At 42.1% G+C, this 17,747-nt stretch overlaps 1 protein-coding gene across 4 annotated transcripts in view; it reads left to right on the forward strand.

Moving 5' to 3' along the window:
* The window catches only part of Dpf3 (double PHD fingers 3), a 258,438-nt gene that overhangs the window by 140,743 nt on the left and 99,948 nt on the right, over positions 1-17,747 (forward strand). For all 4 annotated transcript variants that reach the window (XR_012446106.1, XR_012446105.1, XM_074067621.1 and 1 more), the window contains exons 4-5: positions 198-325; positions 7,447-7,542. Coding sequence is in view for 2 of the 4 variants with exons in the window: in XM_074067621.1 (XP_073923722.1) it covers positions 198-325; positions 7,447-7,542 (224 nt within the window). In the remaining 2 variants the exon portion in view is untranslated. The remainder of the gene's footprint in view (positions 1-197; positions 326-7,446; positions 7,543-17,747) is intronic.

Raw genomic sequence — 17,747 nt, forward strand, 5'->3', positions numbered from 1 at the left:
CACTGAGGGCACAGGCAGGGTGCGGTTCTGTCTCTGGGCTTGTGAATTGGACATGGAAGAGCTGCATTCAACTCCAGGAGGAAGTACAGAACCTTTGAGTCTTACCGAGGAGCTCCGGTCCCCGCATATCCTAAAGTCATCCTTCCTGCCCCACTGCTTCTATTGGCCTGACTTGCCTTTCTGGGTTTGTTTTTCAGAAGTGGAACTGCCCCTGAAGAAAGACGGGTTCACCTCAGAGAGCACCACGCTGGAAGCCTTGCTTCGTGGTGAGGGGGTAGAGAAGAAGGTGGACGCCAGAGAGGAGGAGAGCATCCAGGAGACACAGGTACTCCTGCACCTGCTGGGTGCTCCTGTGGCATGGAGCATTGCTGCTGGGCTCTGCATTGCTGCTCAGGGCCAGGGCTGCTCTCAGACAGCCTGTAGCACCACTGCCAGGGTCATTGCTCCCTCCAATTGGGTCCTCTCTCCAACTTCCCTGTATTTTCATTCAAAATGTGTTTACTGAGCCTGCTGCATACCAGGTACTGTGCTAGGTCCTGGGAACAGAACAGACTGACCGTGTCCTTGCTACTGTGGAATGAGCAGTCCATCATCTAGGCTCAAAGCTTGAGTCCCTGCCTCAGCCCTGCTGAGGTTCCTTAGACCGCAACCTGGGCTCCAGCTTGCCTTTCCCAGACTAGATTGCAAGGCCAGCCTAGTTGTCCCACTCCAGGCGGGGATGGTGTTTCTGTCTCTCTGTGCCTCCCCCCATTTGCACTAAAGCCCTCCAACTTGGAACTATAATGGTGGGCCCCTACCATTCCTTATGCACACTCGCCTCAAGTCTCCAGTACCTATTCCTATGTGGGAGGCAATAATGTTAATTAACACTAATATAAAACAACAGCCTTAACAATGAAATATGATTAAATAAGTAAATTATATTAAATTTGTATTGCATATTAAAATTTTATACTTTGTGTCATATACATTATGTATTTCTTAGCTTTATATTCAATTTAACATTTAGTTAAATTCATGAACTTATTAAAAGGCTACTTAAATTAATAAGAACAAGAATACGTTTTTGGTTTGCTTGGTAAGTGCCAGCAGCCTGTGTGTTCTGTAGAGTCAGGGTTCACTATAGTATCCTTGCCCACACAGAGGTGGGCATCAAGACTTTGAGTGAATCAGTGAGCCTGTCCTTCTTCTGCCATTGTTGTGTTAAGATGAACTGCTAGGTCTTTTCCATTTGGTTGCCACCACCTGCATTGTATGTGTTCCCTCCTCTCCGTTCCACAGTTGCAATCCTAGGGGATGTCCTTGTTAGTGCTAACCTTTATCGTCCAGCAGACTTTGGAGTCATCTCAGACTCTTGTCTTCCTCTCACATCTGTCACCCTAACACATCAAGGAACCCTGTCAACTGTGCATCAATGTAAATGCAGGGCTCCGCCTCTTCTCCCCATTTCCCTGCTACTGTGAGGTCCAGACACTGTAGTTGCCTTTTCTTTCTGCATCTCTCTTTGGTGGTACTGGGGTTTGAACTCAGGGCCTCACTCTTGCTAGACAAGCACTGTACCACTCGAACCACACCTCCAGCCCTACAATTGCCTTCTCAGTGGTCTCCCTGCCAACATCTAAGAGCCATTAAAACAATGATTTTATAAAATAGTAATTTTAGGTTCACAGCAAAGCTGAGAGGAAGGTACAGGGGTTCCCATCTGCCCTATTCCCCCATACATACAGTCTCCCCCATTATCAACATTCCCTGCCACTTTTGTTATGATCAGTGAACTACATGGACACATAATTCTCACACAGAATGCACTCGTGGTGTGGTACGTACTAATATGTCCTTTATAGTATTATGCAGATTAGTTTCACTGCCCTAAACCTGCTGTGCTCAGCTCCTCATTGTTCGCCATTCTTATCCATGGCAATGACTGGTCTGTTCATTGCCGCTGTAGGTTTGCTTTTTCCAGGATGTCATACAGTTGGAATCACATAGGTAGCCTTTTCAGATTTGCACAAAGCTTCCTCCATGTCTTTTCATTTCCTTTTAGTGCTAAATATTATTCTGTTGTCTGGATGGAGTACAAGAAGGGTGCTTTTTAAATTAAAGGTTAAGTTGTCTCCTGCCATTCTTGGCTTCAAAGCCCTGCGATGGCCGTTGTTGTATGGAGTGAAAGCAAGGTCCTTCCAGCTCTCTCTGGTGGGACATGGTCCCTTCCTTTGGGCTTCTGCCCTGCCATTTGCTCTGCCTGGGAAGTCCTTCTCCCACATCCATTGGGCTCTCACCCTCGCCTTCTTCAGGGGTTTGTTCTTGTCCCTTCTGTGAGAGGCTCACCCTGAGCGCCGTGTTGAAAGCCAAATACTGTGCTCCACCTGGCCCAGCCCAGTTCTGCACTCTGCTTTTCTAGTGTTCTTATCACCATCTAATGTACTTTGCATTTTATTTATTTGTGGTGTGTGTGTGTGTGTGATACTAGGGTCTTTTTTTTTTTCCTCCATGTTTAAAATTTTTTTTGGTGGTACTGAGACTTGAATGCATGACCTGGGACTTGCTAAATAGATGCTCTACCACTTGAGCCAAACCCCCAGCTCTTTTTGCTTTTGTTATTTTTTAGCTAAGGTCTGACCTTCTTTCCCCCTTGCCACCCTGGACAATAGTCTTTCTACTTATGCCTCTTGCATAGCAGGGATTACAGGCATGTTTTTTCATTGAGGTGGGGGTCTTGCTTCTTCTCCCCCCGCCCTTTTTCTTTTTTTTGTTTTATTTTCAAGACTGGTTTTTAACTATGATCCTCCTGATCTCTGCCTCTCTCTGTAGCTGGGATTACAGGCATAAGCCACCATACCCAGCTGTTTTGTGTTATTGTTATTGTGTTGTGTTGTGTTGTGTTATTGTTTCTTCCGATAGAATATAGAGTCCCCCAAGGGCTCACTCATGTGGCTCAAGCACCCTAACATAGTAAATATTTGTTAGGTGAGTGATGAGTGGACAGGTTCTGATGAGTTGTTCTCTCCTCGTTCTTCTGCTCTCCCACATGTCCTCCTTTGCTACCTTGTGTCCTAAAGAACAGCCCTGCTTAGGCCACTGTGTTGCTAAAAAAAATATACCTTTTGTTTCCCACTAAATAAAATCCAGAACGACACACATGAACTTCCTGGGTCTCCCTTCTCTGCTTGGTGGCTAGTCCCTGGCTTCTTTTTCAGGACCCCTTTTCTTCCTTTGATCCCAGGCCGCCTTTCCTCTGTTTAGGTTGTGTCCTGTACCTGGCCTGCCTTTTCTTCCATTTCCATATGCACAGATTCCACTCTGAGTGTAGGTCAGCCTCAGTACCACCTTCCCTACCAAGCCCTTCCTGGTCTCCCCACAGCCAGAGGGGTACTTATTTGCCTTTGATGTTTAGGACACCTGCTGCTTTCTCCTGCATTGGTGTTTGGGGTGTGTGTGTGTGTGTGTGTGTGTGTGTGTGTGTGTGTGTGTGTGTGTGTGTGTTGCGTGTTGCTAGTCACACATTAACCCTCAGTTTTGGACTTTCAGGGTTTGAAGATAAGGTTTGTCATCTCTATATTACCTGTGAGTATTTTTTGTTTAGTTAGTGTACTTGACAGAGTCGACTCTAAGACAGAACTGCTACCCATAGTCTGGATATGTAGTGGTATGTTTCCTTTTTCCTGTAAAGCTGGAGGTAGGTCCAGTTCATCCCATGGAACTCTGGGCCAGGATATAGGCTATCATCATTGTGTCACTATCATCACCATCAGCCCCTGTGTCAGCTGCATGGCTGTCCCGTGTGGAGTGTGGGGCTGCTAGCTACTGTGTTAGAAGCTGAAATAGGACCATGAGCTAAGCAAGTTTATGTGATTTTGTTAACTTTACACTGTTAAAGTACATATGTAGTAAGTGAGCTATCATTTTTCTTTCTTCTTCATTTATCCATCCATTCATCCATCCATCCATCCATCCACTCACCCATCCACCCATTCATTCATTGATTTGAACAAAATTTAATGAGATCCTTCTCTGAGCAGGCACTGTGTTAGGTGCTGGGGCACAGAGAGACCAAGAAAGACCTGCCCTTTCTATTTATATTCTTGTGTGACATCTTAGACAGAAAAGTAAAACAAATAAAATAATTTCATTTTTGTATAATTTCCATAAGAAGGTGAGGCAGTGTCATAAGAGAGAGAAAGGGTTTGACCTCAATCCTGTACTGAGAAGAGGCGGCAGAGAGAATCCTGGGGAAAGCTTTCTAGTAGAGGAAGAGTGTGTAGGAAGTACTCAGTGTGCAGCTGAGGTAGGTCAGGCCTGGTTAGATTGAGAGAACAGAGAGAAGGTTGGTATGGCTAATGCATGGTACTAGGGAGAGAAGAGCCCGGGGAGAGCCAGACCTCAGAACTCAGACCTCATGGGACATAGAAGTGGCTTTTGGCTTCATGTAAAATGAAAAAGGAAGCCAATGGGAGGATTTTAAACCAGGCACTGAATTTATATTTCATGAATTTCCCTCTGGGCCTGCATGGAGAGGGGACTGGATGCAGGGCCCGCAGTGGAAGGAAAGACGTAGGTTAGAAGATTGGTAGTATTCCTGGCTGGAGATGAAGGACTCTTTAAAAGGGAATTTGCTCTGTCTCTCTTTTGTTTTAAACAGAAGCACAAGCTACTGCTTTCATCACTGTAAAGACTATTTAGAGTAACCTGGGGGGGGTGAAGTTATTTTGAATGTGTTTATTTCCCAGGTGATGTCCTTGGACAGTGACTGCCAGCAGGTTACGGGAGATCAGCTGATTCTTCTTTGGCCCCTGCCCCACCTTTCACACCTAACACTAACTCCCCCTCTGTTTCCTGAGCCCTGGAATGAGCTTTGTATGTTAGGAACTCCTGGCTCCTCCCAAGCTGCATGTTGTGTGGAGAGGCTTCTAGGGTCAGGGACAGCTGTCAGCACATCTGAGGCCTGGGTGTAAACTGGGGGGTTCTTGAATCAGAGGGAGCTGATGAGAAGAGGGAGGGGTAGGACATCAGGGAGAGAAGTCAGTTCACTCATGGACCGTGAGGCCATGTGGTCCTTGGGGTACCAGCTCAGCTGCCTTCACCCATCTTTCACCTGCCAATCCAAGTCCATGTTGTGGGTAATAAACACTATTATCATGAAAAATGATAGTGGAGTCAGAACTGTACGGAGATGCCAGATACAGTGACCTTTAAATTCCAGGCACTTGGAACTTACCGTGATTAAATGACTTGGGAGACCCAGAAAGTACAAGATAGCTGTATGGTCAGCAGCAACAGTCCTAATAACTATACCTTAAACTTACACCACATTTTTTCGCTGAAGGTCGCAGAGCATTTGACCTGTCATTGTCTCTCTTGGTTCCTGCAGGTCAGGAAGCCAAGAGGTTTGCTCTGGACCTGGGCCAGTATTTTCTTGCTGTGGGCTAGGGGAAAAGACTATTTGTCCAGAAGGCAAAACCATTTCTCTTTGTTGGCTAAGGCTGGCCCAGCGTTTCATACGTAAATCAGCTGGTGGTTTCATTAATAAAACTAGTGGAGAAGGCAGAGAAGAAGTCATCAGGACCATTTCAAGTTCTTTAGAAGAATTGGTTATCTGACTGTTGCAGTGGGAGCAGAGCACTGAGGCAGGAAGGCAGTAATTCTCTCCTGGGCTTCCTGCCTTGAGGACAGTCCAGAGCATTGTCCAGGAGGTCACTTGGGCAGTAATGGTGACATCAGATGTCTGTGCAATGTGTGTTCCTTTTTAAGCCTTGTCATAGTCGGTGTGACTGTTATACCATCACCACAAGGTCCTGGAATATGGTTCCTGTCCACCTTTTTAGCTTCATCTTTGCCGTCTCTCCCTGAGCTGCTGAGCTCTGGTCACACCAACTTTCTGCTCCTGGGTAAGACAAAGACCTCTCCTTTCCCCAGGGATTTTGCTCTTTGCCATTCTCTTGGTCATTCTCCATATCTCTCCTCCCTGTTTCTTGTCCTCAACACTCAGGTTAGGTAAAATTTCCTTTGAATACCCTCTTGTAGCACTTTGGACTTGACTTTCACTGTTTTTATAACAGTTGGAATTATGTGGTTATGTATGTTGTTTAAATGTGTCCTTCCTTCACTGGCCTCTAAGGTCTACTTGGAGCCAGGACTGGGGCCATTTCGTATAGTGCTGATATGTAGTCAAGAGTGGATGAATGCTTGTAGATTGAATAAATTTCTATTGTGTAACTGGGGAAACTGAAGCATGAAGAGGTGGTGACACACCCAAGGTCATAAAGACCCCCTGTGTAGGGGCCCAGACATGGGCTTCATCGACTCCTCCCAAGTCCATTCCTTCTTATCTTCCTCTTGTGGTGAGGCTGGGTCCTCTGCCATGACCTTTCATCCTGCCATTAAATCTAGAGGAGCACACCCTACTCCTCTTCTCCTCCTGTAAAGAGTGAAATTCTCAGGCCCTGCACAAAGAGTTTGCCATGAGGTCCCTTGGGTTGAGAGATGTATGGGAACCTGAGTTCATGAACCTGACTTTGCTCTGGTCATGGCTTTGCTGTATGATCTTGAACTTGAAAAACTGTTTTTAGCCTCAATTTCTTCACCCATAAAATGGAAATTGGATTCCATGCTGCCACATGATTCTCAGGGCTGCTGGAAAAGGATAATTTGAATTTATGATTGTTAAGCCCCATTACAAGTCATGGACTGTAATGAGAATCTGTTTTTCTTAAAAAATAATAGATTGTTACTATTATTTTGGTGGGGCTGGGGTTTGAATTCAGGGCATTGCACTTGCAAAGCAGGTATTCTGCTACTTGAGTCATACCTCAAGTCTATTTTTGCTCTGGTTATTTTGGAGGTGGGTGAGGGTCTCATGAATTATTTGCCTGAGCTGGCCTTGAGCTATGATTTCTCCGCCATTCTCAGCCTCTCAAGTAACGAGGATTACCTGTGTGAGCCACTCTTGACAATGGATTATTATGAATGGTGAATGGTACATTTGCATCAGACAAACAGAAATTTACTTGCTTTCATCAAAGAGGGCAGAATTCCAGAATGGAAGGGAAAGGAGAAACATATTTTCATATTTCCCTTTAGGAAAAAGAAAAAATTACATTAAAGAAAGTTTTGATCCAGTGACTTGGCCCTGCCTAGAAAACATCCCTGCTAGAGTTTGCTCTCATTAGAAAACTCTTTTTGGGCAAAAAGAGTTAAAAAAGGTCAGTGTTCTGACCTTGGCTGGAAGAGGCCTACATGCTTGGAAGAGCATTGGTGCCACCCAAACCTCAAACTCCTGGTCAGCATTTTGGAGGCCCAACTTCCCAAGCAGTGGGCACCCTCACTTTGCTAAAAACAATGAAACAGTAATTGTCCCCTGCTGGTTTCCTTTTTTTTTTTTTCCCCCTGCTGGTTTTCTCGTTTGCGTTTGATTTCTCAACTCTCCTATTGATTTTCTTGTCATTTCAGAGGGTTTTGGAAAATGATGAGAATGTAGAAGAAGTGAATGAAGAAGAGGATTTAGAAGAGGATATTCCCAAGCGAAAGAACAGGACCAGAGGACGGGTGAGTTGGAGATGCCATGGGGGAGGATGGCAACTAGGAAGCCTAGGCCGGGCAAGCGATCGATCCCACCTGGATTGACTCCGGGTCCTTCTGCAGCTAGACAGCTAGACAGACACTGCATCCATGGTCTTACCTGGGAGTACTCAGAGGAAAACTCAGAGGAGCTCTGATCCAAGTCACAACCTGGAAGTGTTCAGAGCTGGCAAGAGAGAGGATAGGGGGCAGAAGGCACTCTAAGGGCCTGGATGTCAAGGGAGGGGGAGGGATGGGATTATGCAAAAGGTGGGGGATGAGGAGAGTGTCTGTTGAATCCCTCTGTCATGAAAGAAGGCTGAAAACTTCCTGCCTTCCTGCTCCTGGGATTGCCCCAGAATGCAGGGTCAGGACACCTGCTTTGGGATGCAGTTCCCTAGGCAGGCAGACAATAGGAGCTGGGGAAACAGGGAGGTTGTGGCTGATGGTCCCCAAGAAGGTTTGGTTCTGGGATGGGCAAGGAAAGGATCAGAATTGGGGACTGGCAGAGGGTAACGTATGGTGGTAGGATTAAAGTAAGGGCTGTAAACCAAGCCAGGTGATGCCTTCAGCGTTCAGGTTGCTTCTCCAGAGCCCTCTTGTGGGGCATTCTGTGATCCCCGTCAGGTATCTGCAAGGGCATCAGATGGTAACCAGATGGAGGGGCCCTCCAGGAGTGGACTGTGGCTCCCCACCTGCATGGTCACACTCTTAGGTCTCAGGGTTTGGCTTCTACAGGCTCTAGTCAGGACCCCCAACCCCATGGGTGAGAGGCTAGCTCTGTGAGCCCTGTGGTTTGGGTCCATTACTAATGGTGGCAAGCCCTCTCTACCTTTAGGTTCTCATGCTTTAGTGCACTTTAGTGTCACAGAGAGCATATTGAAGAGTGGATTCCTAGGACCTGTGCTCAGAAATTCTCACTTAGCAGGTCTTCGATAAGACCCCCCTTCTTTAGCAATTATTAATTGTACAATGGAGTTTCATCATGACATTTCCATACATGCATATAATGCACTTTGATCATTTTCACCCTATTATTCTTTCTTATCTCCTCACTTATCTCCTCATCTCCTCTCCCTTACCGCCTTCCCCCACTTTTTTTTTTTTTTACAAGTTTTAATGGCTTTCATTCTTTTCTTTTTTTTTCTGGCAGAACTGGAATTTGAACTCGGGCCTCATGCTTGTTGGGCAGGTGTTCTACCACTTGAGCCACTCCGAAAGCCCTTCATTATTTTATTTGCACACTCGATTGTATTCACTCCCCATCTCCCTCTGATTTCGCCTGTTTAAATTCGTGTCGTCTTTTTTCTTTTTCTTTTTTTTTTAGGTTTAGATTTTGCATGTGAGAGAAAACATGGTATTTGTGTTTCTGAGTCTGGCTTATTTTGCTTAATATTATGGTTTCCAGTTCCGTTCATTTTCCTGCAGATGACATAATTTCATTCTTTCTGGCTGAATAATAATCTGTGTATATACATATAATATTTTCTTTATCCAGTCATTGGTTGATAACTCCTAGGATGATCCTGTAGCTGCCGTTGTGAATAGTGTTGCAATAAACATGGGTATACAGGTATCACTGCTGTATGCTGACTTACATTCCTTTGGATAGATGCCCAGAAGTGGTATAGCAGGATCATATGATAGTTCTAGTTTTAGTTTTTTGAAGAGCCTCCACACTGATTTACATAACAGCTACACTAATTTAGATTCCCACCAACACTGTATAAAGGGTTCCTTTTGCCCCATGTCCTTTCAGCATTTGTTGTTTGTTTTCTTGATTTGCATTTCCTTCATGGCTAAAGATGCTGAACATCTCGTCATGTATTTACTGGCCATTTGTACTTCTTTTGAGATCTGTCTGTTCAGTTCATTTGAACATGTATTAATTGGATTGTTTCCTTTTTTGGCATTTAATTTTTGAGCTCTTTATGTATTTTCAGATATCAATCCCTTGTCCAATGAGTAGTTGGCAAGGATTTTCTCCCATTCTGTAGGCTGTCTCTTCAGGCTGGTAATTGTCTCCTTTGGCATGCAGAATCTCACTTGTCAATTCTTGCTTCTATTGCCTAAGCCAGTGGAGTCCTATTCAGAAGTTGTTGCCTATGCCTATAGGCATATTGATATATAGAATAACTGAACAGGCTGATAAAGAAATCAGAGAAATAATCTCATTCATAATCACCTCAAAAAATTATGGAACTAGGAATAAGCTTAACTAAGGAGGTATAAGATCTCTACAGTGAAAACTATAAAACACCGAAGAAAGAAATTGAAAAAGACACTAGAAGATTGAAAGACCTCCCACGTTCATGGACTGGCAGAATTAATATTATAAAAATTGATATACTGATTTTTGTATGTTTTTTTTGTCCTAGTATTTTACTAAAAATCTGAGAGTTTTTGGGTGGGATCTTTAGGGTCTTTTAAGAATAGAAGAATCATATCATCTAAAAATATGGATAATTTGATTTCTTCCTTTCCTATTTGTATCTCTTTATTTCTTTTTCTTGCCTTATTGCTCTGGCTAAGAATTCAAGCTTTATGTTGAGCAAGAGTGGAGAGAATGGATACCCTTTGTCTTGTTCCTGATTTCAGAGGAAATGCTTTCAGTTTTTCCTCATTTAAAGTGATGTTGGCTGTAGGTTTGTCATCTGTAGTCTTCCTTATGTGAGGTACATTTCTTCTTTTCCTAGTTTCTTCAGAGCTTTTATCACGAAAGAGTGTTGGATTTTGTCAAAGGTCTTTTTCTGCATCTATTGAGATGATCACGTGATCTTATCCTTTGTTCTGTTTATGTGCTGTATTATGTTAATTGGTTCATTTATGTTGAATCATCCTTGAATCCCTGGAATGAAACCAACTTGATCATAGTTTATGAAGACTATAAAAATATTTTAATGTGTCATTGAGTTTAGTTTGCAAGTTTTTATTGAGAATTTTTATATCTATGTTCATCAATGAAATTGGTCTGTAATTTTTTTGTTGTGTCCTTATCTGGTTTTGGTATCAGGTTAATACTGGTCTCATAGAATGATTTTGCTAGCATTCCTTCTCTTTCTATTTTCTGTTTGAGGAGCATTGGTGTCTGATAGACTTCAGAAGTGAATCCATTTTGTCCTGGACTTTTCTTTGTTGAGAGACTCTTTATTACTGCCTCAGTCTCATTGCTTGTTATACATATGTTTAAGTTATTTTATATCTGCTTGGTTTGATTTTGGTAGGCCCCATGTGTCTGGAAATATATCCATTTCTTCTAGCTTTTCCTGTTTTTTTGTAATATAAGTTTTTAAAATATTCCATAGTATTCTCATATGCAGTGAATTTCACTGATATTTGTTGTGACATCCCCTTTTTTCATCTCTTTATTAGTTTGGGTCTTTCTTTCTCTATTTTGGTTAGTTTGGCTAAGGGTTTGTCAATATTTTCAAAGAACCAACTCTTTGCTTCCTTGATTCTTTGTATCATTCTTTTAGACTTAATTTCATTGATCTTTATTATTTCTTTCCATCTCCTACTTTTGGGTTTGACTTGTTCTTATTTTCTAAGACTTTGAGGTATATCATTATATTTATTTGAGATCTCTCTGATTTTTTAATGTTGACAATCACAGCTATAAACTTTTCTGTTAGTATAGGCTTTACTGTGTCCCAAAGTTCTGGTAAGTTGTGTTTTCATTTTCACTTGATTCTAGAAATTTTCTGATTACCCCCTTTATTTCTTTGATGACCCATTGATACACTTAAAAGTCTATTGTTCACTTTCCATGTGTTTGTATATTTTTAGTAGTTTCTCTTTCTGTTCATTTCTAGTTTTATTCCATTGTGTTCTGATAAGATACAGGAAGTTATTTTGATTTTCGTGTATTTGTTAAGACTTGTATTTGTTATGCCCTAAAATATGATCCATTTTGGAGAAAGTTCTGTGGGCTGCTGAGAAGAATGTGTATTCTGTGGCTGTTTGGTGAAATATTCTATAGATGTCTGTTAAATCCACTTAATCTATAGTGTCATGTAATTCTGAGTTTCTTTGCTAATTTTTTTGTCTGGATTTCTCATCTATTGATGAGAGTGGAATATTGAAATTGCTCACTACTATTATGTTGAAGTTGATGTCTGGTTTACATCCAGTAGTGTTTGTTTTATGGGACTGGGTGTGCCAATGTTTGGTGCATGTATGTTTACAAGTATTATAGCCTCTTGATGGATTCTTCCCTTTATCAATATGAAGTGATCATTTTTGTCTGACTAATTTTGACTTGAAGTCAGCTTTGTTACATGTTATAGTTATTTCTGCTTCCTTGCAGGTTTCATTTTCTTGGAATATCTTTTTTCCATCCTTTCATTTTAAGCCTGTGCTTTTCTTTGCCAGTGAGGTATATTTCTTGTAGGTAATAAATGGTTAGGTATTGTTTCTTTAATCCTTTTCTCCAGTCTGTATCTTTTGATCAGAAAATTGCGACTATTAACATTTAGAGTTATTATTGAAAGGTATAGAGTGATTCCTTTTATTTTGCGGTTTTGGTAGCGTCTGATTCTTTTCTAATCCTCACTAGTTTGTCTATCTAGTGAAGTTTATTCTTTCTTGTATTTTCATCTTCTGTGTATAGGATTCCTTTACATATCTTCTGCAGTGCTGGCTTAGTGTCATAAATTCCTTTAGTTTTTGTTTATTATGGAAGACTTTTATTTCTCATTTGATTATAAAGGATACAGTAATCTAGGCTAGCAGTTATTTTCTTCTAGGGCTTGAAATACATCATTCCATGCCCTTCTTGTTTTTAGAGTTTCTGTTTGGAAATGTGCTGTCATTCTGATGGGTTTGTGTTTGCATGTGTGTATTAGTGCTTTGTCTTGAAGCTTTCAATATTCTTTTTTGGTGGTAATGGAGTTTTAACTCAATGCCTCACACTTGCTAGGCAGGTGCTCTACCAATTGAGGGACTCCTCCAATCCTTTTCTGGCTGGGTATTTTTCAAGACAGCATCTTGTGAACTGTTTGCCTGGGCTGGCTTCAAACCACAATCCTCCTGATCTTTACCTCCTGAGTAGCTAGGATTACAGGCATGAGCCACCAGTGCCTGGCTTAGGTTTAGTTTTTTAGTGGTGGCCCAAACATCTTGTTTCACTCACAGTTTCTGATTTTTTTTTCTTATCATTGTCTGAATATTCTAATTCATCTACCTTGTCTTTAAGACCTGATATCCTGTCTTCAACTTGATTCAGTCTATTGGTGAGGCTTTTGACTGAGTTTTTTGTTTGACTTTTTATTTTTTATTTGAATTTTTTTTTTAACTCAGGCCCTTGTGCTTGGTAGGCAAGCACTTGAGCAATGTTTCTAGCCCTTCTTGAGATTTTCATTTCAAGAATTTCAGTTTGATTTTTTTCAGGATTTCTATACCTTTACTGGCTACCTTGTTCATACCCTGCATTGTCTTCTTTATTTTATTCAGTTGTATTCTCTGAATTTGTTGATGTTTATTTGTATTCAGGTGTTTATGTGTGTCCTCTTTAAATTTGTTGAACATTCTTTTTCTTCTTCTTCTTCTTCTTCTTCTTCTTCTTCTTCTTCTTCTTCTTCTTCTTCTTCTCCTCCTCCTCCTCCTCCTCCTCCTCCTCCTCCTCCTCCTCCTCCTCCTCCTCCTCCTCCTCCTCCTCCTCCTCCTCCTCCTCCTCCTCCTCCTCCTCCTCCTCCTCCTCCTCTTCTTCTTCTTCTTCTTCTTCTTCTTCTTCTTCTTCTTCTTCTTCTTCTTCTTCTTCTTCTTCTTCCTCTTCCTCTTCCTCTTCCTCTTCCTCTTCCTCTTCTTCTTCTTCTTCTTCTTCTTCTTCTTCTTCTTCTTTCTTCTTCTTCTTCTTCTTCTTTCTTCTTCTTCTTTTTTTTTTTCATGGTACTGGGGCTTGCTAGACAGGCCCTCTATCACCTGAGCCACTTTGTCAGCCATTTTTGTATTGCTTATTTTTGAGATAGAGTTTTGCTTTATGCCCAGGCCAGCCTGGACCACAACCCTATTTGTAATTCTGGGATGACAAGTAGTATCTCTGCATCCAGCCATTTAAGGAGTTTTTTTTTAGTGGTATTGGGGTTGAACTCAGGGCTTCACCCTTACTAGACAGGTGCTCTACTGCTTGAGTAGCTATTTCCTGGGATGAAGTTTGTGAACTTTTTCTCTTGTGCCCAGGATGGCCTTGAACCATACCACTCTCAATATCTGCCTCCTAAGTAGCTAGGATTACAGTCTAAGCCACCACACCTGGCCTGTTGAACATTCTTATAGTCATTATTTTAAATTCTTTGAGATTTCATCCACTTCACTGTTATTAGAGCCCATTATCGTGGAATTGTTGACTTTAGAAGAGTCAGCTTGCCTTGTTTTTTTTTTTTTTTTCACATTTCTTCTGTTTCTGCAGTAGGATTACACAGTTTTGCTAACCTCCCTTCCACAAATTGGTAGAGTCTGAAAGTACACATCTACAGCCATGCTATTAGTTGAAGGTTTTGATTACCTGTATTTTTTCTGTTGAAATATTCTCAATGTTCAGGCACAACTGGGGGTTGATGTGTAGTTTCTTACCACTGGACAGGGGCATAGCTCAGTAGCCAAACACTTGTACATGTGCCCAGGGCACCAGCACTGCTTTGAGAGAAGTAAACTAGCTGGAATCTCTTGTAGTTCCTAAGTGTATAGTTGGTGCTGTATTTGGGCTGATGGTGGGTCTGGCTAAAGGTCAGCCATCTACTTCAGTGCTGCTTTCACTTTAGAAACTTTCTTTCTTTGTGTATGGAGCCTCTCTGCCACCAGGAGCTTTGAAGTTTGTCAGTTAGGGACGGTTCCCACTTGCTCCTCAGTCCTCTCACCCCATTTTGCCCCCCATGGTTATCAAGCATGCAAGCATAGTGGTCCTCTAGAGGCATTGGAGAGCAGGGGGGAGCAAATAAAACACTGAGTTCTGGGCTGGAAGAGGAGAACTGAGGGGCTCAAGCACTCTGCCTGGATCTCAGAACTTTCTGACCCTGCCCAACAATTAATCAACCTGTTGGAGGGATGAAGATGGTGAAATTGTGTGACCCAGGTGGCTTGGCTAAGAGCTCTCAGTCCCACTGGTAACAACCCTCATGCAGCTGGGAGGTAGAGGCCTAGCATTTTGCTAGTCACAGACTTGGAGCTCTGTTTCTGCAGTGATCCTTGAATAGGACTTACTCCTCATCACAGAGGGTGGGGCCACTGACTACCATGCCCATCAGTGGCCAAGTTCTCCTCTGCTTAAACTCCTCACCCACTCTTATGGCAGTCTTCTACCCAGACACTGTGGCAGGGTGTCACCAGGCTCCTGAGCCATTATTCTTCCTTGTTTTCAGGTCCCCAGAGTAGCTTAGTGTCACACAATAGGCCCCCTCTGAAGTGGCTGTAGCACTCTGAGATATAAAGTGTAGATGAAATCCCTGCACTGGGTTGAAGGTTTGCAGAAAGTATGGACTTATCTTGTAGCTAGGTGTGCCAGTCTGTTGCCAGGGCTGTCTGGCTTACCTTGTGGTTGTGGCTTCAGCTACCCTTCCTCACTGGGGAGCCAGGATTGGCACTGCAGAGTATCTCCTACTTTTTTCTGCCACCTTTCTATTTCTCTGTGCTTTTCAGCTGTTCTTCATCCCCTCCAATGCTCTTCTTTTCATTCTGTCTTCAGAATGTAGTTTCTCCTTTGTTACCCTGTCTCTTCTCATTTATGGAGTCAAACAGAGGAAGCTTCAATCCACCATCTTGCTGTGCCTCCTGGGATAGGACTTCAAACTACATTATAAGCAAGTTCCCAGATGACCATTGCATTAAATCCAGCCCTGCCCACGCTGTGAGCTAAGATGCTTCCATCTGATGACAGGATAACAAGAGCTGGAGTTCTCAATCTGAGCAGGGCAGCTTTGTACTGCTGCCCCCTTACAGAACTGTCAACAACTTCATCAATCACTAATATCCTGATTATTTTGACTAAACTATTCTTTTCTCCTACTTTTTGTTGGTGTATGTGTTTGTTCTATTCCCCAGCCTCCCTGGAGTATTTGAAAGTAAATCTGAGACATTTCACCAAATACCTCAGTATGTATTTATTTCCAGTAGATATTTTCATACTCTATAAAAATAACCATTGTTCCAGTGTCTACTAGCCAGTCCCTTATTAGTTTCCCATGATTTCTCAAAAATGCCTTTCTATGGTTCTTTGTTTGAAACTTAAGTCTCATTTATTCTACAATATATCTCTTTCTCAGTACACCCACTGCACACAGCTTTCCCCCATGTCATTTAATTGTTGAAGAATTTTGGTTGGCTTTTGGAATTTCTCAATTCAAGATATGGTGTCTTCCTTTATCCACTGTATTTCCTGAAAACTGGTACATTTCTACAGTTTTGCTTTCTGTAGCTTTAGTTACCTGCAGTCAACAATAGTCTGAAAATGTTAAATGGAAAATTTGAGAAATAAATAATTCATAAGTTTTAAATCACTTGCTGTTCTTAATAGTGTAACGAAATCTTATGCTCTGTTCTGCCTGGGACATGAACCATCGCCTTGTTGAGTGTATCCACACTGTGTAAGTCACCTGCCTGCTAGTCACTTAGTAGTTGTCTAGATTATCAGGTGAGGATTACACTATTGTAGAGCTTGTCTTCAAGTAACACTTACTTTATTTAATAACATCCCCAAAGTGCAAAAGTAGCAATGCTGGTAGCTAGGTGCTGGTGGCTCACACCTCTAATCCTAGTTACTCTGGAGGCAGAGATCAGGAGGATTGCTGGTCAAAGCTAGCCGGGCAAATAGTTTGTAAAACTCTCTCTTGAAAATACCCAACACAAAAAAGGGCTGGTGGAGTGGCTCAAGTGTATGTGTGTGTGTGTGTGTGTGTGTGTGTGTGTGTGTATCTGCTCATGTGTGTATAAATATTTATTTTGAGGCATGCCTCTTTCCTAGGGGGTGATAATTCTTATTACATTGCCTCAGGTGGTACATACTATCCATTTTTGTCTGCTTTTAGAGGTGCTCCAATTGATCTTTGGATTTGGGTGTTGTCTATCTAATCTCTTCCTCATAAAGTTCCTTATCAAGTTTTCATCTAATAATTTTTACAGTTGTGAATGAGCTTGTCTAACTCATTATTTCATTGAGGGGGCAGTTACAAAACAGTGGCAATCTGTTCTATCGTCAAAGGAGACCTTGCCTTGGCATTCGGAATTTCTGGACTTTTGTGAACTCTCAGAGCTGTATATTTCCCGACTACTTCCATTCTTCCCCACCAAATTTCCTAGAGTAGATTGTGGAAAATGGTCCTGCTTACATTTTCTGCACCCTGACATAAGCGTAGAAGATGGAACTCGGTCATGAGAAGGAAGTGGGCACCTTCTCTGTGAGCATGTCAGCAGTAGCAGCAGCTGCTTCCTGTGCACTTACTGGAAACCAGACAGCATGATGGGCCCGCAGTGGACATTGTGAGGGTGCAGTGACAGCTACTTCATAGAGAGTGATGACTTTGCACTGAGTACTTTACCCTACGTTTTATTTCTTACTGTCCTTTAGAACAGCCACATGTGACTGCTGAACACTTGTCACGTGTAGGCCAAAATGAAATGTCCTATAAACGTAAAATGCACACCAGATTTTGAAGACTTAGTGTGAGAGAAGAAATGCAGACCATTGCATTATTGATTTTTTTATAATGATTAAATTTTAAAATTATAATATTTTAGATATATTGGATTAAATATATGTATTGAAATTAAATGTATCCATCTCTGTTTTAGTGCTAAGGATAGAAGCCAGGATCTTAAGCATGCTGAGCATGTAGTCTACCCCTGAGCTACACCTCCAGCTTCTCCACTCTTGTTTTGAAAGTGTAGTTACTAGAAAATATGAAATGATAAGTATGGTTCATATATTTCTATTGGCTAGAACTTCTTTTGTTTCTATAAGTTGGTATTATTACTCCAAGAATGGTTAAGTAACTTGTTCAGTGTTACTCAACACAGTCAGAACAAAGCCAGGATTTGAATCCAGATCTGTGTTCTTTCTACTGAGTCCTGCCTGGCCCCGTGTCCAGCACGTAGCCAATGCCCAGGTTGTTGAATGAACAACTGAATGTTAAAAAAAAAAAAACATCATCTTTGAGCTTCATGGGAGCTGAGGGGAAGGCCTGAACACAGCAATGGGACTGGAT

The sequence above is a fragment of the Castor canadensis genome, chromosome 3 (assembly GCF_047511655.1).
Source record: "Castor canadensis chromosome 3, mCasCan1.hap1v2, whole genome shotgun sequence".
In the NCBI taxonomy this organism is placed as follows: Eukaryota; Metazoa; Chordata; class Mammalia; order Rodentia; family Castoridae; genus Castor; species Castor canadensis.